The 27980-nt window shown below is 38.8% G+C and overlaps 1 protein-coding gene across 2 annotated transcripts; it reads left to right on the top strand.

Annotated features, from left to right (window-relative positions):
• Positions 1–27634, top strand: sybu (syntabulin (syntaxin-interacting)). 2 transcript variants are annotated; one of them, XM_062063592.1, is made up of 8 exons: positions 1–208; positions 12244–12288; positions 12554–12740; positions 14329–14529; positions 21164–21263; positions 21340–21486; positions 23267–23422; positions 26043–27634. In XM_062063592.1, the coding sequence occupies exons 2-8, from the start codon at positions 12265–12267 to the stop codon at positions 27100–27102; spliced, it is 1875 nt and encodes a 624-aa protein (XP_061919576.1). In that variant the 5' UTR covers positions 1–208; positions 12244–12264; the 3' UTR covers positions 27103–27634. The 2 variants fall into 2 exon arrangements, with proteins under 2 accessions (XP_061919576.1, XP_061919577.1); XM_062063593.1 differs by having other exon boundaries at positions 3–208; positions 14383–14529.
• Positions 27635–27980: the final 346 nt, after the last annotated feature.

Consider the following 27980-nt stretch of genomic DNA (forward strand, 5'->3'; position numbering starts at 1 on the left):
TGCACGGTGGCGGGTGAAGAGTTAACGTGTTATGTAACACCTTGAGGATGGTCGTCATCGTGTGCATGCACTGTCAGGGGTCTGCACTCATGTTCTGTGCTATGTGAGCCACAGAGAACATCCTGTAGCAGGGGAACAGACGCAGATCCACCAGATAGAACATTTGTGCTGCAAACGACCATTCTTTCGAGGAGGAAAAAACATCAAGGCAAGCCCTTTTTGTCCTTTGTTCCTCTTTCTTCTTGTTGTTGTTGTTGTTGTTGTTGTTTTTGTTAATTATGACAAATGACCATGCAAATGTGGAAAAAATAGATATGATTTTTCGGTCTAAAGTTGGGTGTTTACGCTTGCATCCTATTGTGGAGGGTGTTTTAAGAGCAAGACTGAGGGGGAAAAAAACATCCTTTGTTGTCTATGTTGTGCATGGGGAACGATGGGAGGATAGATGGATGGATGGATAAATGGATAAATAGATGAATAGATGGATAGAGATGACTCAGTGCAACAATTGTGTTGTTGATAACATAGGTAAAATATTGTTATTATTCATTATCAATAGTGCTATTTCTATTGGTGTATGTATTGCTCCATTTGTAGCGTAATAATGTTCATTGTAATTTCTGTATTATTATTTATTTCACTAACTGCTTCTTTGCTATCACTTTTATTATTACTATCACATGTCGTGTTTGCTTATGTTGTTCTATTGTTGTTGTTGTTATTGTTGTGTTTGCTGTTGTTGTTTTTGTCTCTCTGTCTTATCCCCCTCTTGTCCCCACAGTTTCCCCCTCTGTCTTCCTTTTTTTCCTCTTTCTATGCCCTCCTGCTCCGGCCCGGCTGCACCAAATGATAATATAAATACATTTAATAAAGTAAAATACAAATAAGGCAACAAGAGAAGTATCCCACACTTCTCTTTTGTAAAGTAAATTTGCACAGCCGATATGGGCATCTACATCAACTATATGAGTTGCCTGAGAAGCTGGACAGGACAAAAAAAAGAAGAAGAAAAAAGAGATGACTCAGTGCGTCAGTATGATATCATAATATGATGATGCCATCTGTTACAAGGTTGTATGGATCCATTGTTTCTCTTTATTTATTATTTTGAAAGGAAAAAAATACAGACAATAAGAAATATTTTTTTAAAATAAATACAATTAAATACACAACCCCTTATGCCGGGTCATACAATTTCTTGCTAGAGATCGGTCAAAGTGGGTGGCCATGCTCGGTCTTCCTCTTTTTCACAAGTGGACAAACAAACGGGGAAAAAAAACCTGACTAAGAAGAAAACCATCCAGAGAAGCAGTGATGTCAGTGAGTCAAAACAAAGCAGAAAGGGAATGGAAGCGTGGTAAAATGTGAATTGTCAAAAGAGAGTGCTGTGTTTGTCTTGTAGGGTCTTTAATTCAGCTATGTGACTCATACAGCCCCAGAAGGAGTCAACTTTTTGGGTGTACCTCTCAGATTATTTTAAGATTTTCTGCGGATCTAAGTATAGCAAGAGGTTCCTAAGCCACAGGAAGGCTTTGGGGACAAAGTGGGACGTCTTCCACTCCAAAAAAAATGCTTCTACGTGCTAGTAAGGATGCAAAGGCAATAGTATCTTGAAACGTCTTCTTAAAGGCCTACTGAAATGATTTTTTTAAATTTAAACGAGGATAGCAGATCCATTCTATGTGTCATACTTGATCATTTCGCGATATTGCCATATTTTTGCTGAAAGGATTTAGTAGAGAACAACGACGATAAAGTTCGCAACTTTTGGTCGCTGATAAAAAAAAGCCTTGCCTATACCGGAAGTAGCGTGACGTCACAGGAGGAAGGGCTGCTCACATTTTCCCATTGTTTACATTGCAGCGAGAGAGATTTGGACCGAGAAAGCGACGATTACCCCATTAATTTGAGCGAGGATGAAAGATTCGTGGATGAGGAAAGTGAGAGTGAAGGACTAGAGAGGCAGTGCAGGACGTATCTTTTTTCGCTCTGACCGTAACTTAGGTACAAGGGTTCATTGGATTCCACACTTTCTCCTTTTTCTATTGTGGATCACAGATTTGTATTTTAAACCACCTCGGATACTATATCCTCTTGAAAATGAGAGTCGAGAACGCGAAATGGACATTCACAGTGACTTTTATCTCCACGACAATACATCGGCGAAGCTCTTTAGCTACTGAGCTAACGTGATAGCATCGGGTTCAAATGCAGATAGAAACAAAATAAATAAACCCCTGACTGGAAGGATAGACAGAAGATCAACAATACTATTAAACCATGGACATGTACATACACGGTTAATAATTTCCAGCTTGGCGAAGCTTAACAATGCTGTTGCTAACGACGCCATTGAAGCTAACTTACCTACGGGACGGCGGCGGCGGGCGTTGTAGCTTTCGACGACACTTCGGCCGCCATCAGAGTCGGCAAGAAACATATATTTTCCCAAAGTTACGTACGTGACATGCACATAGCGACACGCACGTACGGGCAAGCGATCAAATGTTTGGAAGCCAAAGCTGTACTCATGGTAGCGCGTCTGCTATCCACCTCAAAGTCCTCCTGGTTGTGTTGCTGTAGTCCGCCGCTAATACACCGATCGCACCTACAGCTTTCTTCTTTACAGTCTCCATTGTTCATTAAACAAATTGCAAAAGATTCACCAACACAGATGTCCAGAATACTGTGGAATTTTGGGATGAAAACAGAGCTTTTTTGTATTGGATTCAATGGGTCCGAATACTTCCGTATCAACCATTGACGTCACGCGCATACGTCATCATACATAGACGTTTTCAACCGGAAGTGTGGCGGGAAATTTAAAATTGCACTTTATAAGTTAACCCGGCCGTATTGGCATGTGTTGCAATGTTAAGATTTCATCATTGATATATAAACTATCAGACTGCGTGGTCGGTAGTAGTGGGTTTCAGTAGGCCTTTAAACGTATGGTAGTTTGCTAATATTAGACGTCAACTTCAAATTTAGTGCACCTGCAAGATGTTTGAAGATTTCAGTCCAGTAAGCGTTTCGACACGGACAGGACCACAACATGCGTGTCATGTTTGCAGGGATCAAGTGACATCTGTTGCATGTGTCAGCAATATTAGCATACATTTTGGAGAGTTTAGAGCAGAGGTGTCAAAGTTGTTTTCACTGAGGGCCACATTGCAGTTATGTTTGGCCCCAGAGGGCCGCTTCTAAAAGTGAATACTATCATTACACAATTTTTGTTAATGCATTTTTTAGTAGATTTTTAAAAAACTAAAATGTAAAAAAAATATGGTGAGTTGCAATAATTTCACCTCAAAATTTAGTGTATATTACTGTAAATAGAAAAACAGTACTGCTGTTTTTATTGTTTAAAAAAAGGCAGCTCGGTTGCCAGTAAAATTTTGGCACCTGAGCTGCAAGTTTTTTATGGGTTTTTTACCACAAATCAACAACTGAAGATTTTTCGGTGTATTACTGTAAATGCCAAAACGGCACCACAGTTTATTACAGTAAAAAAAAGTACTGTAAAAAAACACAGTAAATTTCACAATTTGACCATGAAATCTATCGCTACTTTTACATTGCACAATTGGATGGATATCTTGCTTTGAAATCATTATTAGAATTTATTTCTATTTAAAAAATAGTTTGAATGATTGATAATATATTTTTGCATAATTAGACAATATTTAAGTTCACATAATTTGCGATTACATGGAGTACATATATAATTTTTCTCCCAAAATAGAAAGAAAGAATACATTTAGTAAGAAAAGTTACAGTACTTTATTGATGCATATTATTTCCAGGCTTTTGAGGGCCAAATAAATGAAGTGGCGGGCCATTGAGTTTGATACCTGTGGTTTAGAATGAGTAAAGTAGATGCAGTGGATACCCTTAAATTGTGTCAAGTTTTTTATATCAGGGAGAAAAGAGGGTCACTTTCGAACTACAACTTTTAATCTACCTTCATGAGCAAATAAGTGCATGGACTCAATAATAGACTGAGCTCTTCAATGTGAGGCATTAGGGAGTAAAGAGCTTGACTTGACGTGCTTAGATAATCATTAAAAAGCAGTTGCAGTGGATTAAAAGTGACTTAATATATGTTGTTTTTAACATAGACCATCTGCTTTAAGCCATGCAACCCTTTTCTGAGCTGTATATTCCACTGGTAGATGTGATGTTTATGTTGACATGTTACATCAAGATGATTTGGTTTTCCCTATGCACTTTTTTCTTTTTTTTTAACAACCTGTCCTGTTCAGCCACTCGGGCAAATAATATTGTTGATCTAGAATGGACGTATCTGCTGTACAGATTTACTTTACAAAGGAAAAGTGTGAGATGCTTCAGTTCTTGCCTTATTTATTTAACTTTATTAAAAGTTTGGACATATTTAGTGGTTGGCACAAGCCGACTGGGTCAGGAGTGGATAGAAAGAAGAAAAAAAAAGACGGGGGAGTTTTTTGGGGGGGACTGGGGGACAGGGAGAGACAACAACAAAAACAAAACAATAGAAGATACAGAATTTACAAACGTACAAATATAGGATAGGATAGACTTTTTTTAATCCCACGGTACCAGTATTTAGTCGCGCTTTCAAACAATGAATAAATAAAACAATACCATAGAATTGTATACAAACAACTGCCTTTAGTAATGTAAAAATAATATTCAGCATTCACTTTGGAGAGTGGACTTCCAGCTGCTTCTCAGTCAAACACATCAGCAGCTTTTCCATATTTTCATGGATAATTGATTGTGCACAATTTAGATATTAATTATGTTATTGGCTGGCGTTGGACTTGTTCTGCTTCAATATGGTGCAGACCAGCAGTGGTACATTTGAACTTTTTGTCCAAGTCAGCTGCACGCCCAGCCATATATTTTTGATTTTTTTTTTTCTTTAATTCAATGAATATCATCCACTTCATTTTCTCAGCACTATCATTCACACTTACTTTCTTCATTCCCATGATTGTGAAAACAAAGTTATTTCGATCTCTAGCTATAAGCTGATGCTAGCGAGTGAGACCAGATGTTTTGGGAAGGTCCGAGGGGGTTCACTGTGACATTCGCTACGCCAACTAATGGTGGGGTTGCTTGTCACTCAAATTTCTGCTTGCAACTTAACAATTAGCCGAGAGGCAGCTCTTATCTCAAAACACACATTGTCATAACGGGGTATTGTGTGTAGAATTTTGGGGACAAAAATGAGTGAATTCCATTTTGGAATAAGGCTATAACATAACAAAATTGACGAAAATTGAAGCATTGTCAATACTTTTCGGATGCATTGTATCACCATTAATATCCACTCAAATGTATAAGTAGACAATAAGAGAAATAAGGAACAAAAAAAATATTAACATTTACAGTGTTATGATAATGATAAGAATAAGTCACGCTTAGTGGCAGGCAAGGATGATTAAGTGCACCAGAATTTTGGATGCTGTGTGTACTTAAGAAAGCTGTAAATCCTGTATTTACCACTAAGATTCGGCTTAGCTTAACCAAATCAATGTTGTCTGGGCTCATGATGATGCAACAATGAACAAATAATCTTTAGAGGTAACAGTAATGGATGGATGGATGGATGGATGGATGGATGGATGGATGGATGGATGGATGGATGGATGGATGGATAGATAGATAGATAGATAGATAGATAGATAGATAGATAGATAGATAGATAGATAGATAGATAGATAGATAGATAGATAGATAGATAGATAGATAGATAGATAGATAGATAGATAGATAGATAGATAGATAGATAGTACTTTATTAATTTTTTCAGGAGAGTTTCCTCAGGAAAATTTAAATTCCAGCAGCAGTGTACAGAATTGCGATTGAATTTAAAAAGTAAGTAAAAAGTAAATAATGGGGGTGTAAATGGAAATAAAATAGAAAATCTTACAATAAGAATAAAAATAAAAAAGCGACAATAAGAATAAAAAATATAGCAGTAAAAATAAGAATATAACAAGAGAAACTAAGCAGTAGTGACCATGTTATGAAAATATTGCACTGTTTTTTTTTCAGTTTATCTCAGTATTGTTATTTTTTTGCAACCCCTGTCATCCTAGTACACATGGATCTACTTGATATGATAGAAGAGGTGCAGGGGGGGCACAGGGACTTCCTGCTTCAGTTTGTACTATAAATACATTTTTAAATTCACACTTTATTATGTGTTTCTTTTAACTGAGGGTGTGCACTATGTGTGCTGTGCTGCTATTGCCACTGTCCTGTATACTGCATGTGGTGTTACTGGTATTAGAACCTCCATTTTCCTGAAGGGGATCAATAAAGTTGTATCTATCATTCAGACAGTGAAAAAGCAGCTGAATGGCAACACCCACTCACAACATCTCTGCGGTATTTATAAAGGCGGGCAGGAGTTGCACTTCACTTCTCTCTAAAATTCTCCCTTTGTATCTAAGACAGTTGCTAGGACACGGGAGAGGAAAAGCTTTACCCTACTTGATGTTTAATATGATTCTGATGTGTCAATTCAATCAACATTCACATATTCATCATTTGTAGGAGAACGTGGAATCTAAAATAAAAGTAGGTAACAGAAGGCCACCTAGATTGTGCTTCTATTTTAGAAGCTGTCAAGATGAGGTGCACTTTTAATTCCCACAGTGCGCAGTTCTATTTTTACCATCCTTTGTGCATTGAAGAAAGAGGTTGGTACAAGCCGGAGGTTCTCATGCAAAGTGTCCAAATTACATCATCACGCAAATAATAAAAACGGAGGTTCTCATGCAAAATGTCCAAATTACATCATCACGCAAACAATAAAAACATTCAGTCTGACTAGAGAAGTGCTCATTAATGCAGTACGTCCTCCCCTCTATAGGGGGCAGTGGTGAGGTGTACGTCTCACAATGAAGCAGCAGTAAAAGAAGACGACTCGAAGAATGAAATAGTAATAATAGATCATTGAATACCAGGTGAAGTTTTTCCACAGGAGTGGAGATCCAGACATGCTGGCTTAAATAAGTTGAAAAACTTATTCGGTGTTACCATTTAGTGGTCAATTGTACGGAATATGTACTGTACTGTGCAATCTACTAATAAAAGTCTCAATCAATCAATCAATCAAAGAAGTGAGGTGTGGAAGCGTGCAGAACAACTCCACAAGCGTGCAGCTGCAGCCTTTGACTTACGAGAGTCATGACTTGCGATTGTGCTAAGAAGTCTTGGAGATATTGGTGACACTGCTCTGTTTAGTCACACTTCATGTAGAAATATGTCAAACAGGCATATCTAAAATGCGGACCTTGTCTTTTGTGGAAAATTGTAGACATAAAATTAACAGTAAAAATTAAAAAAACGAGCAAAAAGTTATAATGTAAAAAGAAAACATTGAAATGTTGATACGAACAACTGAAGTCTTTAGTCCTAGTTTAAAGGCCTACTGAAATGATTTTTTTTTATTTAAACGGGGATAGCAGATCTATTCTATGTGTCATACTTGATCATTTCGCGATATTGCCATATTTTTGCTGAAAGGATTTAGTATAGAACAACGACGATAAAGATTGCAACTTTTGGTATCTGATAAAAAAAAGGCTTGCGCCTACCGGAAGTAGCGTGACGTAGTCAGTTGAACATATACGCAAAGTTCCCTATTGTTTACAATGATGGCCGCATGAAGTGAGAGAGATTCGGACCGAGAAAGCGACAATTTCCCCATTAATTTGAGCGAGGATGAAAGATTTGTGGATGAGTAAAGTGCAAGTGAAGGACTAGTGGGGAGTTGAAGCTATTCAGATAGGGAAGATGCTGTGAGAGCCGGGGGTGACCTGATATTCAGCTGGGAATGACTACAACAGTAAATAAACACAAGACATATATATACTCTATTAGCCACAACACAACCAGGCTTATATTTAATATGCCACAAATTAATCCTGCATAAAAACACCTACGTGTTTGTTATGCTAGCTCCTAGCTCCTCTGCTAGCTCCTAGCTCCATAGAACACGCCAATACAATTCAAACACCTGATCAACACACACAATCACTCAGCCCAAAAGACCGTTCACCTAACCCAAGGTTCATAAAGCTTATATATTTTTAAAAAGTTACATACGTGACGCGCACATACGGTCAAGCTATCAAATGTTTAGCAGCCAAGGCTGCATACTCACGGTACCTGATATTCAGCTGGGAATGACTACAACAGTAAATAAACACAAGACATATATATACTCTATTAGCCACAACACAACCAGGCTTATATTTAATATGCCACAAATTAATCCTGCATAAAAACACCTGCGTGTTTGTTATGCTAGCTCCTAGCTCCTATGCTAGCTCCTAGCTCCATAGAACACGCCAATACAATTCAAACACCTGATCAACACACACAATCACTCAGCCCAAAAGACCGTTCACCTAACCCAAGGTTCATAAAGCTCATATATTTTTAAAAAGTTACGTACGTGACGCGCACGTACGGTCAAGCTATCAAATGTTTAGCAACCAAGGCTGCATACTCACGGTACCTGGTATTCAGCTGGGGATGACTAAAACAGTAAATAAACACAAGACATATATTTACTCTATTAGCCACAACACAACCAGGCTTATATTTAATATGCCACAAATTAATCCTGCATAAAAACACCTGCGTGTTTGTTATGCTAGCTCCTAGCTCCTATGCTAGCTCCTAGCTCCATAGAACACGCCAATACAATTCAAACACCTGATCAACACACACAATCACTCAGCCCAAAAGACCGTTCACCTAACCCAAGGTTCATAAAGCTCATATATTTTTAAAAAGTTACGTACGTGACGCGCACGTACGGTCAAGCTATCAAATGTTTAGCAACCAAGGCTGCATACTCACGGTACCTGGTATTCAGCTGGGGATGACTAAAACAGTAAATAAACACAAGACATATATTTACTCTATTAGCCACAACACAACCAGGCTTATATTTAATATGACACAAATTAATCCTGCATAAAAACACCTACGTCTTTGTTATGCTAACTCCTAGCTCCTATGCTAGCTCCTAGCTCCATAGAACACGCCAATACAATTCAAACACCTGATCAACACACACAATCACTCAGCCCAAAAGACCGTTCACCTAACCCAAGGTTCATAAAGCTTATATATTTAAAAAAAGTTACGTACATACGCAAAAAAAAGTTGCGCACATACGGTCAAGCGATCAAATGTTTAGAAGCCAAAGCTGCATACTCACAGTAGCACGTCTGCGTCTTTGTCATCCAAATCAAAGTAATCCTGGTAAGAGTCTGTGTTGTCCCAGTTCTCTACAGGCGTCTGTGTATCAAAGTCAAAAGTCCTCCTGGTTAGAGTCTCTGTTATCCGAGTTCTTCCATCTTGACTGCATCTTTCGGGAATGTAAACAAAGAAGCGCCGGCTGTGTACTGTTGTTGCTGACTACGTTCGAAAAATACGTCCATTTCGCACCGACAACTTTCTTCTTTGCTTGCTCAGCTTCTTTCTCCATAATGCAATGAACATGATTGCAACAGATTCACGAACACAGATGTCCAGAATACTGTGGAATTATGAAATGAAAACAGAGCTTTTTCGTATTGGCTTCAATGTGGAAGGCATACCCGTGTTCCCCGGGCTACGTCACGCGCATACGTCATCCTCAGAGGCGTTTCGAACCGGAAGTTTAGCGGCAAATTTAAAATGTCACTTTATAAGTTAACCCGGCCGTATTGGCATGTGTTATAATGTTAAGATTTCATCATTGATATATAAACTATCAGACTGCGTGGTCGGTAGTAGTGGGTTTCAGTAGGCCTTTAAAGTCTTCAAACATATGTTTGGTTTTTTTTGTTTGTTTTTTTATTACAGGCACATGTGTCATGGCCAATAATGCCCTGACAATGTCTGCCGAAAAAAATGTATGTCCCTTGGCCCCCAGCATTGGGCGCAGGCTGGTGCATGAATGGATTTTAGAATTTGAAGTCAATTCATTTGAAGAAATTGTATTTGAATTTAAATTAACCCCACAGGACGTCGAATTGGATTTACAGGAGATGGCGTTAAATTCATTGCAATTCTGGAAAATTCCGTATTGCCATGTAACAGGAATAAGTGTCATGTGTGTGTCAACAAAGGTTTTTCGGCTTACTAAATTTAACAAAGATTCCCTCTATTTGGATGAAGTAAACAATATTTTTTAAGTTATTTGCCCACCATTTTATATAACGAACAAAACGTATTGCACTATATTAAATTATCTGTTTATTTTTTTTGTGGTCGACGAAAAACACATGATGTCATTAGAATATAATGTGTACATTAGTCACTACTAATATTTCAATTAAATATGTGAAATAGTCATGTATGTAACCTAAATTATCAACTGGTATTAGAATTATACTTCCTTCAAATATGTATACGTCCTGTTTGCAACCGCAATTCCAATCCAATTCAAATTCATAGGTTTTTGCACAAGCCTGATAAGGCCATCAAATGGTAATACATCCATGCATATCATTTTATTGTTATTGAATGTATATTGGTGCAGATAGCTGTACCAACTTAATGAAGAAAAGACGAGTCCAAGGAGTGCAAAAAGCTCATTTCCGCACTAAAAAAAAAGTGCATCCCAGCTGCACTTATGCAACAAACCCATTAAGCTGCAGAGAGACAGAGCAGACCAACAGAAGTGACGTGATTATAGCAATTTTAGTCAAGCGTGAAGGAATATTCTGCATTATTTAGCTACAAAGCATTAATAAGAAATGTTTGTTCCTTGTTTTTCAGTTTTGAAAGGGGAATCAGGGGAGTTAATTTGATGGAGTCTTACATAATCGGATAATTGTGGGTTCTTTTACTTGGATGTTAGGTCATCACAGATTTTCCCATTGGTGCAAAACAAGTGTTTGTATATAAGTTATTTAGGATTTACTATTGACTCTCCAGTGTGTTACCCTACCTCCTACCCAAATGTTGCTGGTTTAGGCTCCAACTCACTTTCAAATAATAAGCAATATCAAATGAATAATAACAAAAAATGTATTACATAAAACAACTGATAACTTATAGCATCCACATACCAAATATGTTTTTTTTCCAAAATATACATGTGACTATTTCTTGTTGTGTTTATTGTTCTGTATGATTATTTATACACAAGTAAAACATAAGAAACTTCTGATTTGGTTCCAAATCCTATTGAGTGTAGTGCCTTATTACTTTAAATGATGAAAATAGAAACTTTTAATGTGATGCGTTTGACTATCAACAGCACAAATGATCATGTTGATCTGTAAAAACATCAAACATTGTCACAATTTAGACCTGATTTACACGTGCAATCTTGACAGCATACGCACAGCTGATAAATCAAACGTGTGCAAAGTGGATTGTGTTTGTCGAGTGAGCAGAATAAGGCGTGCAATTCATTTTGCAGCTTTGTTTTTATTAATACGCAGCACTATTTAGCATTTTATTTAACACGTCTGAAAAGTAGGTGCAAGGTGACACTTACGCACACGGCTGCAGGGTCGGTGATTGCGCTGTACTCGCGCCGCAAAGACAGATGAGAACAGAGAATGTGTGTGTCAACATATTTGCATGGTCTGTCTATTGAGAAACATACTTTTATAATTTTATAGCTACATGCTGGGTGAGTTAAGGGGCTGAATAAAAATAATTCAATTAATGTGTTTTGGCGTTTGTTTGTTTCTTTTAATGGCGTTCATTTTTTTGTTTAGAATATATGTTAACATATCTCCTATACAAAAAAAAAGTCATAAAAGTATGCATTTTTTGTGTGCATACTACTTTTTTTCTGCTTCTAAAATGCCCATAAAAACTGTTACATGTCTGCTGCTTGTTTGATATGAATGTGGAGTAAATAATCGAGTGTTTCCACGATGAAAACCTAATTTAAATAGGGCAGTCTGCACCATGTATGAATAGTACCGTGCAATGTTAGTAGATCGCACGCAACACGCCCACTTATACTACACACTCTTTTATAGATTGCACACGTTGTTTTTAGCACTGGTATTTGGATCTTAGTAAATCAGTTCTTGTGTATTGATTAGGGTTGGCTTTTTACTTCCTGTGCCATCTGTACCAGGCTGAGCGAGTACTTCTTTGTGTGTGTGTGGAACGACCCAAGGGGGGTCTTTGTCCTTTGTTTAAATGTCCGACTATCCTTACAGCGCCACATGATATTTATTTTTGTGTGTAATCTTTCTTTTTGTGTGTTTTTATCAGTGAGAGCACAACACTTCAAACATGGGGCCGTTCCAAGAATATGAGGTTAGTCCTGATTTAAAAGTTGATTGCCCTTATAGGCACTTAGCAGAAGGATTTTGAATCTACGTTCATACCCTCATCCTTATAGCGCGCCCTAGGGAATGCCACTGGGTATATATACACTTTGCCAAAATACAAGCTTGTTGGCTTAATGATTTAATAAGACAACCATTTCAAGTAAGTAATGCTGAATTGTTGTGTGTTTTCTGTCAGAACAACATTTTATCATGCACCGCTTTGGTAACAATCAGTATTTTCCCCTGGACAGGAAAAGAAGTCGCCTGAGAAAGGCAGCCCTCGCAGCCGCATCCCACGTTTGGTCCTCCATCCTTTTCAGCCAAAGGGCAAAGGGACGCCTCTTTCTGACTCCCCTTTCTCAGAGGAGGAGGGCAAAGAGTGTGATGTCAGCTCAGATCACTCCAAGAGGACAATCAGCACCAACAGTTTTTACTCAGGTAAGAACTTCGGCTCCGGGTAAAGGATAATATATCTATATTATCTTCATACTTGCCAACCCTCCCGATTTTCCCGGGAGACTCCCGAATTTCAGTGCCCCTCCCGAAAATCTCCCGGGGAAACCATTCTCTCGAATTTCTCCCGATTTCCACCCGGACAACAATATTGGGGGCGTGCCTTAAAGACACTGTCTTTAGCGTCCTCTACAACCTGTCGTCACGTTCGCTTTTCCTCCATTCAAACAGCGTGCCGGCCCAGTCACATAATATATGTGGTTTTTACACACAGATGAGTGACTGCAAGGCATACTTGATCAACAGCCATACACGTCACACTGAGGGTAGCCGTATAAACAACTTTAAAACTGTTACAAATATGTGCCACACTGTGAACCCACACCAAACAAGAATGACAAACGCATTTCGGGAGAACATCCGCACCGTAACACAACATAAACACAACAGAACAAAAACCCAGAATCCCTTGCAGCACTAACTCTTCCGGGACGCTACAATATAGACCCCCGCTACCACCAAACCCCGCCCCCCTAACCCCACCTCCCGAATTCAGAGGTCTCAACGTTGGCAAGTATGATTATCTTTAGTGTACCAAACAACACCTTTAATGGAGCAAGCTGGGGGAAAGTACAGTGGAACCTTGATTTAGTTTAGAATTCGTACACAAAGCAGATTTCTCCATAAGAAACAATGTAAATATGAATTATGGGTTTCAGCATCGACAAAAGTCCATATTTTGGTAAAACTGTGTACACTTTGAACATACTATGAAGTGTTATACAGTACAGTATATAAAAAAAAACACAATAAGGCGGCAATGTATCAACTTTCTATTTCTTAACAAAGTCAAGCTGAACTGTCCTCGTTGCAGCCGACACACGCACACACTGTCACTAGCCCTGTGGTGCACCCACAGTTCGAAATCACAAAACTCCTTAACTCTGACACTCAGGTCGCTACAATGATGATCCACTTTACCTTGTCGGTAAATATTTTTGGCGTGCATTGGAACGGAGGTGTGGAGGCATTATCGACAGTGCCATGCATACTGAATGTTTCAAACCACACATTGGTGGTCCATTGCTTTTTTGGACACATATCGAGCAAACAAAACTAGAAAAACGCAGTAAAAAGGCTCAAAAACATTTAAAAAGTGCACAACGTAGCACTTAACACAGTGACTAACGGTAAAACTGTACTGACTGTGCTGCCGGGCACAAAATGGCTGCTTTCCGAGTCACACAATAGGTGGGTGTAACATTCGTACACCTGAGACAAGGTGCGTACAAGATAGCATATTTTAGTTCGGTCTGTGGTTCATTAATTGAAACGTTTGTGCAATGAGGGCTTCGTAAATCAATGTTTCACTGTATGACCAAACATGTGATAAACCCTCTTGTTTTAGTATAATCAGTATTATACTTATCATCTTTCATTTATCAATCCTGATAATTTATTTACATATTTCATGTGCAATAAGTCAACCTCCTTGGCAGAATGAGACAGCTTTTAACAAAGCTACAAGACGTTCTTGGTTATTATGATGTGTGTGCCTATATCTACAATATAGATGACACCGGCTGCCCCACTAGTCAGTCTGTGTCCCCCTCCAAAACCCCGTCAGGCTCAGAGCAGAGTGCCCACAGCTCCCCGACACTCCCCGAGCGCAAGGCCAAAGTGAAGAGGGTGCGAGTGATGGCGGAGGGGAGCGGTGAACCACGCAGTGCGCCGAGACACAAGAAGGAGCTGAGGCCTGCCATGAAAGCTCGAGGTGAGGAAGGACAATAAAAGCATGACATCAGTAATGGTCAAATCTTATACAGCATGAAGCTCTTACAACAACTGTGGAAATATACATCAGCAATGACCTAATTCTGGCTCTAAACTGTCGGCAACAGGGGGGCTGCGACACCTCGGGGGTCCGCAAAGGTATTGCAGGGGGGTTGTAAAATATTTGGTGGATTACTTTTTTTTTTTTTTTTTTTTTTTTTATATTCCTACCGCAATTTGTCCACACATTTACATGTAATTGATCCAACACACAGTAGTGTAGTAGTCACACTACTTAAAATTGAATGGTAAATGGTTTGTATTTACAAAACCCAAAACCAGTGAAGTTGGCACGTTGTGTAATTTGTAACTAAAAACAGAATACAATGATTTGTAAATCCTTTTAAACTTTTATTCAATTGAATATTGTCATGATCCGTCACCCGGGTCATGGTATGTTTTCCTGTTTTAGTCTGTTTCCTGGGTGCACCCTCTTTCCCTGTTTACTGTTGGTTTCCATGGGCACTGATTCTCCTCACCTGTCTTTGTTTAGTAATTAGTGTTCCCACCAGGTGTTTTGGTTAATTACTCCCCTTTATAGTTTTCTGTCACCCAGCATTAGTTGCTGGGTCAATGTTTGCTATACGTGACAATTACAGTCTCCTGTTGTTTTTCTCATCGCTCTAGTGATTTTTCTACACAATAGCATTCCTCCTTGGTGACATTTTGTTTTTTTTAGGTCCATGCTGGTTAGCGTCCTCAGTTTTGTATTTTTGATCCTGCCTTAAAATAATTAAAACATTAATGGAGGTAACACTACCAGGGCAGCCATGAGCCCCCAGCGTAACAGAATATAGAAAATGAACTGAGAAACTTGTCTTTTTTTGGCAAATAATTAACAACTTAGAATTTAATGGCACATTGCAACATTTAATGGCACATTGCAACATTGCAAAAAAGTTGGCACAGGGGCATTTTTATCCCCGTGTTACATGGCCTTTCCTTATGACAACACTCAGTTAATGTTTGGGAACTGAGGAGACCAATTTTTTAAGCTTTTCAGGTGGAATTCTTTCCCATTCTTGCTTGATGTACAGCTTAAGTTGTTCCGTTGTCGTATTTTACGCTTCATAATGCACCACACATTTTCAATGGGAGACAGGTCTGGACTACAGGCAGGCCAGTCTAGTACCTGCACTCTTTTACTATGGAGCCACGCTGTTGTAACACGTGGCTTGGCATTATCTTGCTGAAATAAGCAGGGGCGTCCATGATAACGTTGCTTGAATGGCAACATATGTTGCTCTAAAACCTGTATGTACCTTTCAGCATTAATGGTGCCTTCACAGATGTGTAAGTTACCCCTGCCCAAGGCAGGGGTAACTTTGGCGTGTTTGATGAGCACTCCTTAACTTTCTCAGTCTTTTTTGCCACTTGTGCCAGCTTTTTTTAAACATGTTGCAGGCATCAAAATCCAAATGAGCTAATATTTGCAAAAAATAAAGTTTTACCGTTTGAATCTTGTATTTGCAGTCTATTCAATTGAATATAGGTTATATAGGTTCCCATTTACAATTTACACAACGTGCCAACTTCACTGGTTTTGGGGTTTGTATATAGCACTGCGCTATACCTGGAATGATACCCAAAGGCCAAAGCGCTTTACATGATACACCACATTCACACACTGACAACGAAAGCTGCAATGCAAGAGGCTGACCGCGACCCACCAGGAGCAAAGGTGAAGTGTCTTGCCCAAGGACACAACAGCCGTTAATAAGACCTGGAACCCTCGAGTTGCTGACATGGCTGCTCTACTATCTAGGCCACACAGCCCCATACAAAAAAGTACATAAATAGAAAAACAAAAATAAATAAAAACTTGAATAAAATAAAATAACATGAACACATTTATATTATTATACGTTAGGTTAGAGAAAAACACAGAGGCTATTTCATCCCTACAAGCCTGCAAAACAGGCTTGTAGGGATGAAATAGCCTCTGTGTTTTTTCCTGACCTAACGTATATTCCGCTCTACCCCAGTATCGAGCACTGTATAACGGATAAACCACAGAAACCTTGACTAGATTTATATTATTATATTCATTTTAGCATTTTATTTAGCTTGCAACTAGCCAGGTAGTGATTAGCACTGTGTTACTGTATAATGTCCTACCGTTTATCTTCCTTTATAACATGCATCCGATATATCTTTCCCACCAACTTCAATACTTCACAATGATTACTGTGAAATATCATACAATTTGCTGTGTTTCATAACTCTCATACTCTAGTATCTGCTCATGTAAAGCCATTCAGTCTGTGCAGTATTTATATTTATTACTGAATGTGCACCAACCCACACATTCCTTTTATATAGTCAGAACAATGTACCTGTTTATTTTTCTTATCGTTATCTTTTTCTTTATTTAATAGCAGTATTTATATGTTTTATCTTTATTTTTATTTTCTGTCTATTATTTTGATTCCTATTGCATGTTGGCACCAGAGAAGGAGCTACTTTTAATCTCATTGTACATATAGTGACTATAAAATGCATTGTATTCTATACTATTCTATTGTAGTGTTGCACGATAACATGGTACCTTTAAAACATAATTTATACAGCATGTATAAATAGGACAGCGGGTGTCCACACTTTGTCCACCAAGGGACGCATACTGAAAAGTCAAAGTATGTTGGGGCATTTTGATATTTTTTTATTTTATAAAATAAATAAAGAAAACAAAAATTATATACTGTACAGTTGTCCCTCGCTATTACCACTTCAAAGTGTACACCTTCACTCTATCACAGATTATTTAAAGCATATTTGACGTACATTTGGGCTAAATTTAGCATTTTTTAAGCATACAAATGGTTTAATGAACTAAACATATCAATACTACAGTAGTATTGTTCACTCGATAAAAACAAACCCAATCAAAGTGCACTGTTTAGTATCGTCGCCATTGATTGGCAGCGTTATTATTTTGGATTAAACAAGCGTAAAGGTGACTGAAGTGTGTTATTTCATTCTCATAATGTTAAAACGTAAAGATCCTAAAGATGTTGTTTTTATATTCTCACAACAAATGTAGTTTACCACCATCAAGTGTGAATGGAGTGAATGAATGATGGGTTCTCATTTCTCACTAAAAGCGCTTTATGAGTGTTTAGAAAAAGGGCTATAAAAATGTAACCCATTATTTTATTATGGAGATAATTGATTTATGATTAATAATTCCGACTTTGCTTACATTTTTCAAATTTCAAATTTACCACAGTCAGGCCTGGAACCAATCAACAGCGATAAACATGGGACTACTGATTACTTAAAGTTAAATCTTTGTATCGGGTTTTTGTTGTAGGTATCAATAGTATTAGTGTCAACATTTTAAACTAATTTTGCTAGTTTTTTCTTACATGTTTTTTTTTTTGGTTTGATTTTATTTCGACAATATGCTGCAGGCCTCTAAAAGCCTACGGGCCACTATTGGACACCCCTGAATAGGCATTCTTGTTTTCTCTAAAAGACCTATTCATACACAAAACGACTTGCTCTTTAAACAAGTTGTGGAGCAAACTGATTGGATGAGGAGAAACTCCAGCAGCTTAGCCAATTAGGTTGATTAATGGGAGGTTACTTGACTAAGAGAAGTCCTGCACAACTTCAGCGGACACACCAAATAGTGTCATGAAGGCTCACAAAGTTTTGACCCCTTCAGTTTGGCAGTCTTCATTGGACACAGTACTATGGTTTTGTTTGATGGCAAGAAGTGTCTGTCAGGTATGGATTTTTTAATTAATGTCTGATACGCTAAACTGATAGTTTTGGTCTTTAGCCTTCAGCTGAGAACAGATAAATAGCTGTATTTCAATGATGTGCATGTTTTTCCACATTAGTCTTGCACAGGGGTACAAGTCTGAACAGTTTTTACTTAACCACAGAGCATTTGTTGGTGAACATTGCAGGTTTTACATTATTAATTGTGCTTATTTTGCCTCCAGTAGTCATACCAACCAAACACAGATGCTAATTGCAAAACTTTAAACAAGCCTTGTTGGTTGGTTGGTTTTTGTTTGTTTGTAAGGAAATAGAGATTTCATTTAATACACAGGTGTCAAAAGTGCGACTCAGGGGTCATCTCTGTCCTGCAACTACTTCTTGTTTTTGTTGGACCTCAGCATTTACAGGAATGCACTATATATCATTATATAATACCTTCATTTGTAGGGTTTGAATGTTTAGTCATCCGATAGTTTTTTTGCATCTTTAATGGAGAAAAAAAAAATCTAATTTGCCACCCGCATTCTTTAGCTGTTCTGTTTGCGACCATAGTATGGGTATTAAGTTGTATCTGCATTGACCAGAGAGATCCAACACATGAGTTGTATCAAAAAAAGATCATGCCTTTACAATGACAGTAATGCTCACTCTCTCCTAGTACTGTCTGTTAAAAAAAAACGTATTTTTGTAAAGCCAACATTTCAAAACCGCTTGTTTGTAAGTGTTTCTAACAGGCTAGTGCAAAATTCCAAATGTTTCCCAAATTTAAATTCCATGAATTTTAATTAAGTTTGATTTGAAGTTTTGCAAATAAGAAGTAGGCTTTTAATTTGAATTGAAGTAAAACTGAAAGTCCCTTCATTGAAATGTCAGTTGATACTTTTGGTGAATTCCAGAAAGTATGTTCAACACTAGGGATGTAACGATAAACGGTATAAATATGACCCTGCAAAATTCTCAACAGTGAATATTATTGTATTGAATTAAAATTATCTTAAAATCATGACTGATAACACAATGATAGACTCACAGTAACACTGCTAATTTTCTGGAGAAGCAGGCTAGCGCTAGCTTGCTAGCTAGCTTAAATGCTAACATGAAAGCCACAGACAGTAACGTCTTTCCCCAATAACAAATGGCATTAACCAATCTAACTTGCATAACTTCACCCTGCAGCCGCCATGTTTACCATTTTACTACCATTTTTACAGGGCGCCACCCACGTGGCGACGATCAGTTTTCCCATTCTGTCCACCCTGTAACTGTACATCTGTTCTTGGACTGTTTGTACAGAAAAGGTTTATCATTACAAAAAAGACTAAAACCTTTACAAAATAGAACGGAAGAAAATTAACATATTTAAACACTCATATGCAAATAATATGGCTCTTAAGAAGCTAGAACACTATTTAATGATGCTTCTGCTGAGAAAGTGTATTGTCTTTTATAAAATGTTTTAAATTAAACATACTTAAAATATTGTAATGTGTTTAAGTACTTTTTGAGCACATTCAACAATACTGCAATAATTTTGGCCGCAACACACGAGATACATTTTCATACAGTATATCCCTATTCCATACGTGACTGTTTTATATATATCATAAAATATTTTTACTGTGAACCTCTTGCACACATTTAGTACAAGTATTTTCATTAAAAGTTAATAAAACCATCTTCTCTAAAATAGATACTTCAATTACATGCATTCATTTAACAGTTGGCATGCTCACTGGTAGTATGCTAACTGTTAGCATCTTGCCAATTTTGTAGGTCCAGCCATCCATTTTCAATTGCTTGTCTCTTTCTGGGTCGCGGGAGTGGCAAAATACTACAAAATACAGCGAATGAGTCTTTAATTCTAGTGTTTGTAAAGTATTTTTAGTAATTAGGCCACAACCAATTGTTAAACATGACAAAGTCTTCCTGTTACGTAGCTATATAGTATTTTCCTGAATTACAATTATTTGAATTCCACTTCCTGTAGTTCCAATTCAACATGAGGTGGCGCCAATTTAATTCAAATTCTTCAATTGAATTGAAATGAAATTCCTAATGCGGAATTTCGCAGAAGTCTGCTACCTCTAGTTGTAGGTCATACTTGCCAACCCTCCCGTTTTTAGCGGGAGAATCCCGTTATTCAGCGCCTCTCCCGACAATCTCCCGGCAGAGATTTTCTCCCGACAAACTCCCGGTATTCAGCCGGAGCTGGAGGCCACGCCCCCCTCCAGCTCAATGCGGACCTGAGACTGAGTTGGGACAGCCTATTCTCACGTCCGCTTTCCCACAATATAAATACGCTTGCAAGTTCCAAAACGAATGGAAACAAGAATATCAGTTCATCCAGTACAGTTCGAAGGGGAAGGTGTATGTTGCCTGTAAATATGTAGAACAGACTTCTCCATTGAACACGGTGGCCGAAATGATTTCTCAGTCATGAACAGAGAAGTTAAACAGGACAATACTGCCATCTAATGGATAGATAATTCAAGTATTTCTTTTATGTAAATAAAATAAATATATATATATATATATATATATATATATATATATATATATATATATATATATATATATATATATATATATATATATATATATATATACAGCTAGAATTCACTGAAAGTCAAGTATTTCATATATATATATATATATATATATATATATATATATATATATGAAATACTCGAGTTGGTGAATTCTAGCGGTAAATAACCACGCCCCTACCACGCCCCCCGCCCCCAACCCCCGATATTGGAGGTCTCAAGGTTGGCAAGTATGTTGTAGTTATTGTTCCAAACGTGGCATCTGACTCCATGTTAATATTGATCCTCCCCATGCAGGAAGTGAGGCAGACTTCAGTTCCTCCAGCAGCACAGGCAGCCTAAGGACCAGAGAGAGCCTGACTTCCAAATCATCAGGAAAGAAGGCTTCTTCTCGCAGGTCTGCGTGTTTTTAATCACAGTCCTAAAGTTGTTTGTTAAACGTAAATAATAATTTCTTTGCATCACGAATAAAGTCGCAGTACCCACATCAGATCGCACCCAGTCTTCAAACCAGCAGGGAGTCCTTCCAGTAACCATGATTCAGATCTCTACGCTCCCTACAGAACTCCACCCAGGGTTGCTTCTTCAACTAGCAGCTGCAACTCCAGTCCTACTTCCAGGTACTTTTTTTAATATGTCTACTGTATCTGGTAATATATACTGCTTACGATCAGTAGCGGTGGAAATCACAATTCAATCTGATTCTGACTCTTAGGGCAATGATATGATTCAAAATTAATGACTGATTCAACACGATTCTTGATTTAAAGTGACCTTTGCAATGTATTGTTTGGTACAGTAATTATAATGGTTATGGTTTGTTTATTTCGAACATGTATACAGGTCATATAATCTACATATTCTCATTTAGAGTAGGAAGAAGCAAAATTAATTTAATCCCTTTTCAAATGTATAGCAATTACTAACACATTTGTTTACTTCCTGTTCTCATAGAAAATGGATGGAATTCTAAATAACAAATAAATGATGATAACAAAACCTTTTCAGAACAAGTTACAAGTTACAAAACCTCTTTTTGGTCGCAGACGTATGACCGAGCCAAGTAAGCTTGGAGATGGCCTAAAACGTCTTTAGAAATGTATTCTTAAAAATCTGTTTGAGAATTGCGATTCTGATTTGAATATAATTTTTTTGAGCACCCCTAGTGAACAGGGTCACAGGGAAGCTAAAGCCTATCCCAGCTGATGTAGAGCATGAGGTGGGTTTCGCCCTGAATTTAACCAACCATGTACTTAATGTACATATGTATGTATGGTGTGTGTATATATACATATACGAATAGGGTAACTAAAAAAAATGTAAATTGAATTGTATGCTATAAATAAATAAAACCAAAAAATTGTGAGAATAATAGTCATAATAACAGTGAGTAAAATTAAAGTGACACGATAACAAATAAAAAACATAAGTTTAAAATGATTAGTACATAATAATAATAAAAAATAATTCAAACTGCAAAAAAATAAGACTCGGAATCAGCTTTACTGGCCAAGTATGTTTGACACACAAGGAATTTGACTTGGTAGACTTTGCTCTTTGTTCACTGCAAGAAAAAAAGTTGTTCCTTAACCTTTTTTGAAATTATTTTAGATTGTAATACAGCCAATATGATAGATAAGGTTCATTTCCTCTAATTCAGCTTGCTAGGATTACTTGTACTGATTAGGCTGTGGTTGGGATTAATTCGGATATAATAATTCAAAAGTCTGGATATAAAAAGATGACCTGCAGCTCATAATCAGATTACAATTGGTTTCAAGGCCAGCATGGGATAATAATTGCTGTATTTTTAGACTTGGTCACTCATGGGACAATTGTGATCCCTCCGGTTCCATTTTGGACATTTGGGCTTTTTCTTGTTGGCACTCAAAATGCATATTGATGCTCCACTTGCGTTATTTTAATATGTTATCTTCTCACTACCTGCTGATGCAGAGCACTTGCTTCAGAGCACTGTGCGATTGGAAGAGAGGATTTCAAGCTGCTTTGCATGCTGTGCAATTCCGCCCACTCACCCTCTGCATTAAAAAAAAACTAACCAACTTGGCCTTTACCAATTCTTTTGGTGCATAAATCATGTGATGTAAAAAACATGTGCACGGTAATGAAATTGTCTGGATTAAGGTTTAACCAATAAGGTGATTTATGTCCTTGTTTACTGAGCTAGATAAACCGCATTCTGACTTTTTAGGCTCTTGTCTGCATGCCAGTAATCCTGCGTCAGACAGCAATTCTCGGCTCCAGTGAGCATTTGCTCTGGCAGCGCTCTCTCAGGCACACAAATTGCCTTTTGCATGGTGCAATGTCTGACACAATTAGTGGTCTGTTCTGCTGGTGTTCTTTTAAGGGTAAACTTAATTGAATGTTTTTTCCCAACAGGCGAGCAAACTTGGGCCACTATCCTTATTGTGGAGATAACCATGGAATCAGACCCCCAAACCCTGAGCAGTACCTCACTCCTCTGCAGCGAAAGGAAGTGTCCATAAGACACTTGAAAACCAAACTGTTGGAGTCTGAGAACAGGATGCATGACAGGTTGGTTATAGAATTTGAACATTGTGTTTTTTTAAAAGGTTTCTCTTGGAATCTGTTTGGTCTCTGTATTATTACTATTAGGGATTTGTTTATAAGTTGATAACCAACTTGAACCCTCCAAGGCTCCATATGTCTGGAGTTATTGAAAATATAAACAGTGAGCATCTAAACTGACTTGAACATGGCCAGAGCCTTTGGTAATGGTGGTAGTGGCCAAAAACCCAATGTCAAATCAAACAATGCTTATGCTTGGAGCCAGCCCTCGTATGAGGTTGTGATGCAAAACCCACATCATGAAGCTCTGCTCAGCTATTAAATGTGACATTTGAGTCTTCTTTCTGTCAGTGGATCATTGCTGACCTACAGTAAAACAGTTTTGTTTTTTCATAGATTTATATTCCTTATGTCAAGATGGCTTTGACCTTTGCAACAACGCCTTAAAGCAGTGATCACCGACCTTTTTAAGCTCAATATCTGTAATCTCGGCCATGAACCAAGGCAACTAGCGGGACCTCATTAAGAGGTAGGAGCAAAAGGAAAACATGAGGGTACAAAAGAGAAGAAGAAAAGCAACTCGCAAACTAAGTTTCTATTTTTGGGGCAGGGGCCCAGTTTGAGAACATAAAAAAAAAAAAGTCAAGCAACATGAGCACATATTACGACATACAAAACTCGAGACTTGCAATGGAGGGGTATCAGGCCCGAAGCTGCAGCCACCAGAGTGTGGGATGGGGGGCGCCGTATGTGTGCATATCTGTATAGTCCATCGGTGTATATCCATAAACCTGGAAGTCACTCCGTTCGGCGTCACCGCCTTTTTTTCAGTCTGCAAAGTGAAGTCAAAAAGAGCCTGGGTGTCCTTGAAGGAAGGGGGGGAGAGGTTTCAGAGCGTGTTTTCTTATAATGGTCTCACTGGGTGTATTTACAGCATGACCTTGCCAAGGCCAGTGCAGGGGGAGCCAAATATAATTTCGCCTTGTTGAGAAGGAAGCTTCTCCAGGATGTTATCCAGATTGCCATCCAAATCAGAAATCGCGAACGTTTGTGTGCCCACAGCCCTGCTTAAACTTCCTTTTAGACTTAGACTTCCTTTTATTGTCATTCAAAGTTGAACTTTACAGTACAGATAAGAATGAAATGTTGTTGCATTAGCTCGTTGTAGTGCAGGATAAAACGGCAATAAGGTGCAGATATAAATAAATAGATTACTGTACGGATATTTATATTGCACTTTTTCATATGCATCCACGTTTATTGATGTATATAATATTGTCTTTGTATTCCACCGAGTTAATCTGTTTTTTGGGGGGGAATTGAGGGAATTATTTTTGATGCGTTCAAGAGTCTGATGGCCTAAGGGAAGAAGCTGTTACAGAACCTCCAGGTTCTGTAACAGCATGTAACAGAATCCAGCAGTGAAAACAGTCCTTGGTGGGGGTGGGAGGAGTCTCTACAGATTTTCTGAGCCCTGGTCAGGCAGCGGCTTTTTGCGATTTCCTGTATGAGGAAGAGGAGTCCTGATGATCTTTTTCGCCGTCCTCACCACTCTCTGCAGAGACTTCCAGTCTGAGGCACTGCAGGCTCCAGTCCAGACAGAGATGCAGTTGGTCATTAGGCTCTCTATAGTGCCTCTGTAAAATGTGGTGAGAATGGGGTACCTCAATGCTTATCCTATTAGTCGCGACGGGCAGCCTCTGGGCTCCTTGAATGGCTGCCATCATCTTCCAACTTTGTCGATAAACCATAGCAACGCTCAATCCAGTCAGCAGGTGACCTGTTATCACAGTTCAAAATAGATGGACATCTTCAATGTCTTTTACAGAAAGAATCACCAGGCACACAACCCTCCAGTTCTCCCACAAGCCCATTGTGTAACAAGCAGCAAACGATTCGTCTGGACAGGCAGGTTCCCCCGAAGCCGAGCTTCTCGTTGAAGATTTTGTTAATTGCGTTGAGACCAGTTTATCAATTCCATGTTTTAGATTTCGAGGATCGGCGCAAAAGAAAGGCTAGAAAGTTAAGACGAGACAAAGAAGCAAATGCAGGGTAGACAAGGCAGAGAGAAGGAAAGTGTCCGCCTTTGCTGAAAGCCAGAGTGAAGAAGAACTGCATGCAAAGTCTACTGTATAATACAGTACAGAACTTGTAAATGAGAAATAACTGGACAGCACAGCTCAGTGTTAAATCGCACGTATTTATCTAACATTTATTTTCTAACAATTAATAACACACAGGCCATTCATATACTTATCCATACATGCAACGCAGGTATGCTGGGTTAGGGTAGCACGTCCTGGTACCTCAGTGCTGGAGCATTGTCCCGATTTTGCGGACTGAACTGGAGATTGGCATTGGCGGAGTGTATACCTGGAGAGCAGCAAGGCGTACAGGCGTGTGCTAGGGTTAAAATGTGGGCTTGTATGGCAGGTCTGTTGGCCACTCTATGGGAGGGAAGGGCACTGATGTGGTGATAAGTTTTTTATGAATCCTTTTGGGATCTACCGTAGAGGTCCCAAAGATGAACGGGTTGGTGACTCCTGCCTTAAATAAACTCTTCTTTTACCTCAACTTATTTGTCCGGTAACGCATGGTAACGGTGCAAGTTTTTCTTGTTTTTCAGAGAGACTGAAATCGAGGAGCTCAAGGGCCAGCTTAGCCGAATGAGGGAAGACTGGATCGAAGAAGAGTGTCACCGGGTAGAGGCCCAATTGTCCCTCAAAGAAGCCCGTAAGGAAATCAAACAGCTGCGCCAGGTGGTGGAGACCATGAAGAACAGCCTGATGGAGAAGGACAAAGGAATACAGAAGTACTTCATCGACATAAACATCCAAAATCGGAAGTTGGAGTCGCTGTTGCAAAGCATGGAGCTCGCTCAGAGTGATGTCAGCCTGCAAGATGACAACACCCTGGACTTCATCTTTGAGAACGCGGAAAGCAGTAGGAAGAATTTGGTTGGCGAGGAAGAAGGTGTGATGGAACTGGGGGATCAAGCAGCGGAGGCCATGGCTGACAGTGGACTGCTGATAAATGACGAGATGGCCAACAGAGCTGACATTTTAGAGCAGGTTTTTATGTCCACTGTTGTTGATTCCAGTCAGGACTCAAAACCTGGGATGGAGAGTAACCCTGGGTTGTCCACATCGTCAGAAAAATCAGTGATCCAAGAAACCAGCTGCATCCTTTTACTCTCCCAGCAGAAGACTGAGGAGAGAGGGATCCAGACTGACATGATGCCCATGCCTCAAGACCTCCAGTCTCTGCTGCACCAGCTTCTTAAAGTCCAAGGCGGAAGCTCTCTTTTGGGCTCACAAAACGAGCCCAACACCACAACTCAGCCACCTGTCTTGATGCCTCCCACGCCCAACCCTGCGCCACTTGCCGACGTTGGCTCGTGCAGCTCAGATCCCGCAGAGAGCACCCGGTTCATGGATGAGCTTGATTTTGACACAAGTGCAGATAAACGTCCTCTGGTTGTGGTGGGCAAGCAGTATTGGAGCAGCAGCTTTCTGGTGGATCTGGTCGCAGTGGCAGCCCCCGTGTTGCCAACCGTAGCCTGGCTGTACTCGCGACACGGCGTAGATGGAAGCGCTCCGGTCTACAACATCGCAGCTCTCATCCGGGGCTGTTGCATAATGGGATTGCACTCTCTTCGTCACGCCGCTCACAAGCCGGATGTGTAACTGCTTCTAACCAGCAAGCACACGCCTCACTTTGAATTAGAAGCACTTAAACATTTTCGAAGTATTATTTTCTTTTTGCGAACATGTAATCAATGCAGCTTTTTGGGGTCCAGCACTATTACAGCACACTGTCATTTAAGACTATATTTATTAATAGGGGTGATTTACTGTATTTCTAGTTTCTCTATAAGCTGATCATCTGGGTAGATGGTTGTGTTCTCATTGTTTTGTACCGTACCACGTTGTACTTTTGTTTAAGATTTTTTTTTTTTTTTTTTTTGGAGGTACAGTCAGGTTTAAGATGTACGTCTTAGTTATTATTCAAAAAGAAACCCTAAACCTTCAGCCAAAGCTTTAATGTGAATACCCTTTTGTGTTGTTTTTTTTTTTGGTTTTCTTGGAACTGTATATTGAACCGATGTATTGCTATAGCAGAAAGTTGATAGTAATGTGCCTGAGCTATGTGCAATACAAGAGTTTACATCAGAAGTCTATGGATATTTATTATTAAAGCATGAGAATAACAAGCAAACTGTTTGGATATATTTTTTGAATGGGTTGTGCTGGGATAAACTAAACTCTTATGTAAGAGTCCTGTAAAAGTTAGCGCAGACCTTCATTTATTCAACATCATATTAATAAATGAGTGAGACATATTCAAACAGCCAAACCGCAATCCCTTGAACATCTTATGTAAAAGCTTTCTCCGTTTGTGTTTTCCTGTCCCTTGTGTTAAAAGGCTGACAAGGTAAAGTGCATTAAATCCACATTACTTGAGCTGTAAAACTGCGCCCAAGACAAACTGGATCAGTGCCACTGGAGAAGTTTCAGAATCATGATGTAACACCAATCTACTGAATAAAACAGACCAGCCTGAA

Source organism: Entelurus aequoreus, linkage group LG11 (genome assembly GCF_033978785.1).
Source record: "Entelurus aequoreus isolate RoL-2023_Sb linkage group LG11, RoL_Eaeq_v1.1, whole genome shotgun sequence".
Classification (NCBI taxonomy): domain Eukaryota; kingdom Metazoa; phylum Chordata; class Actinopteri; order Syngnathiformes; family Syngnathidae; genus Entelurus; species Entelurus aequoreus.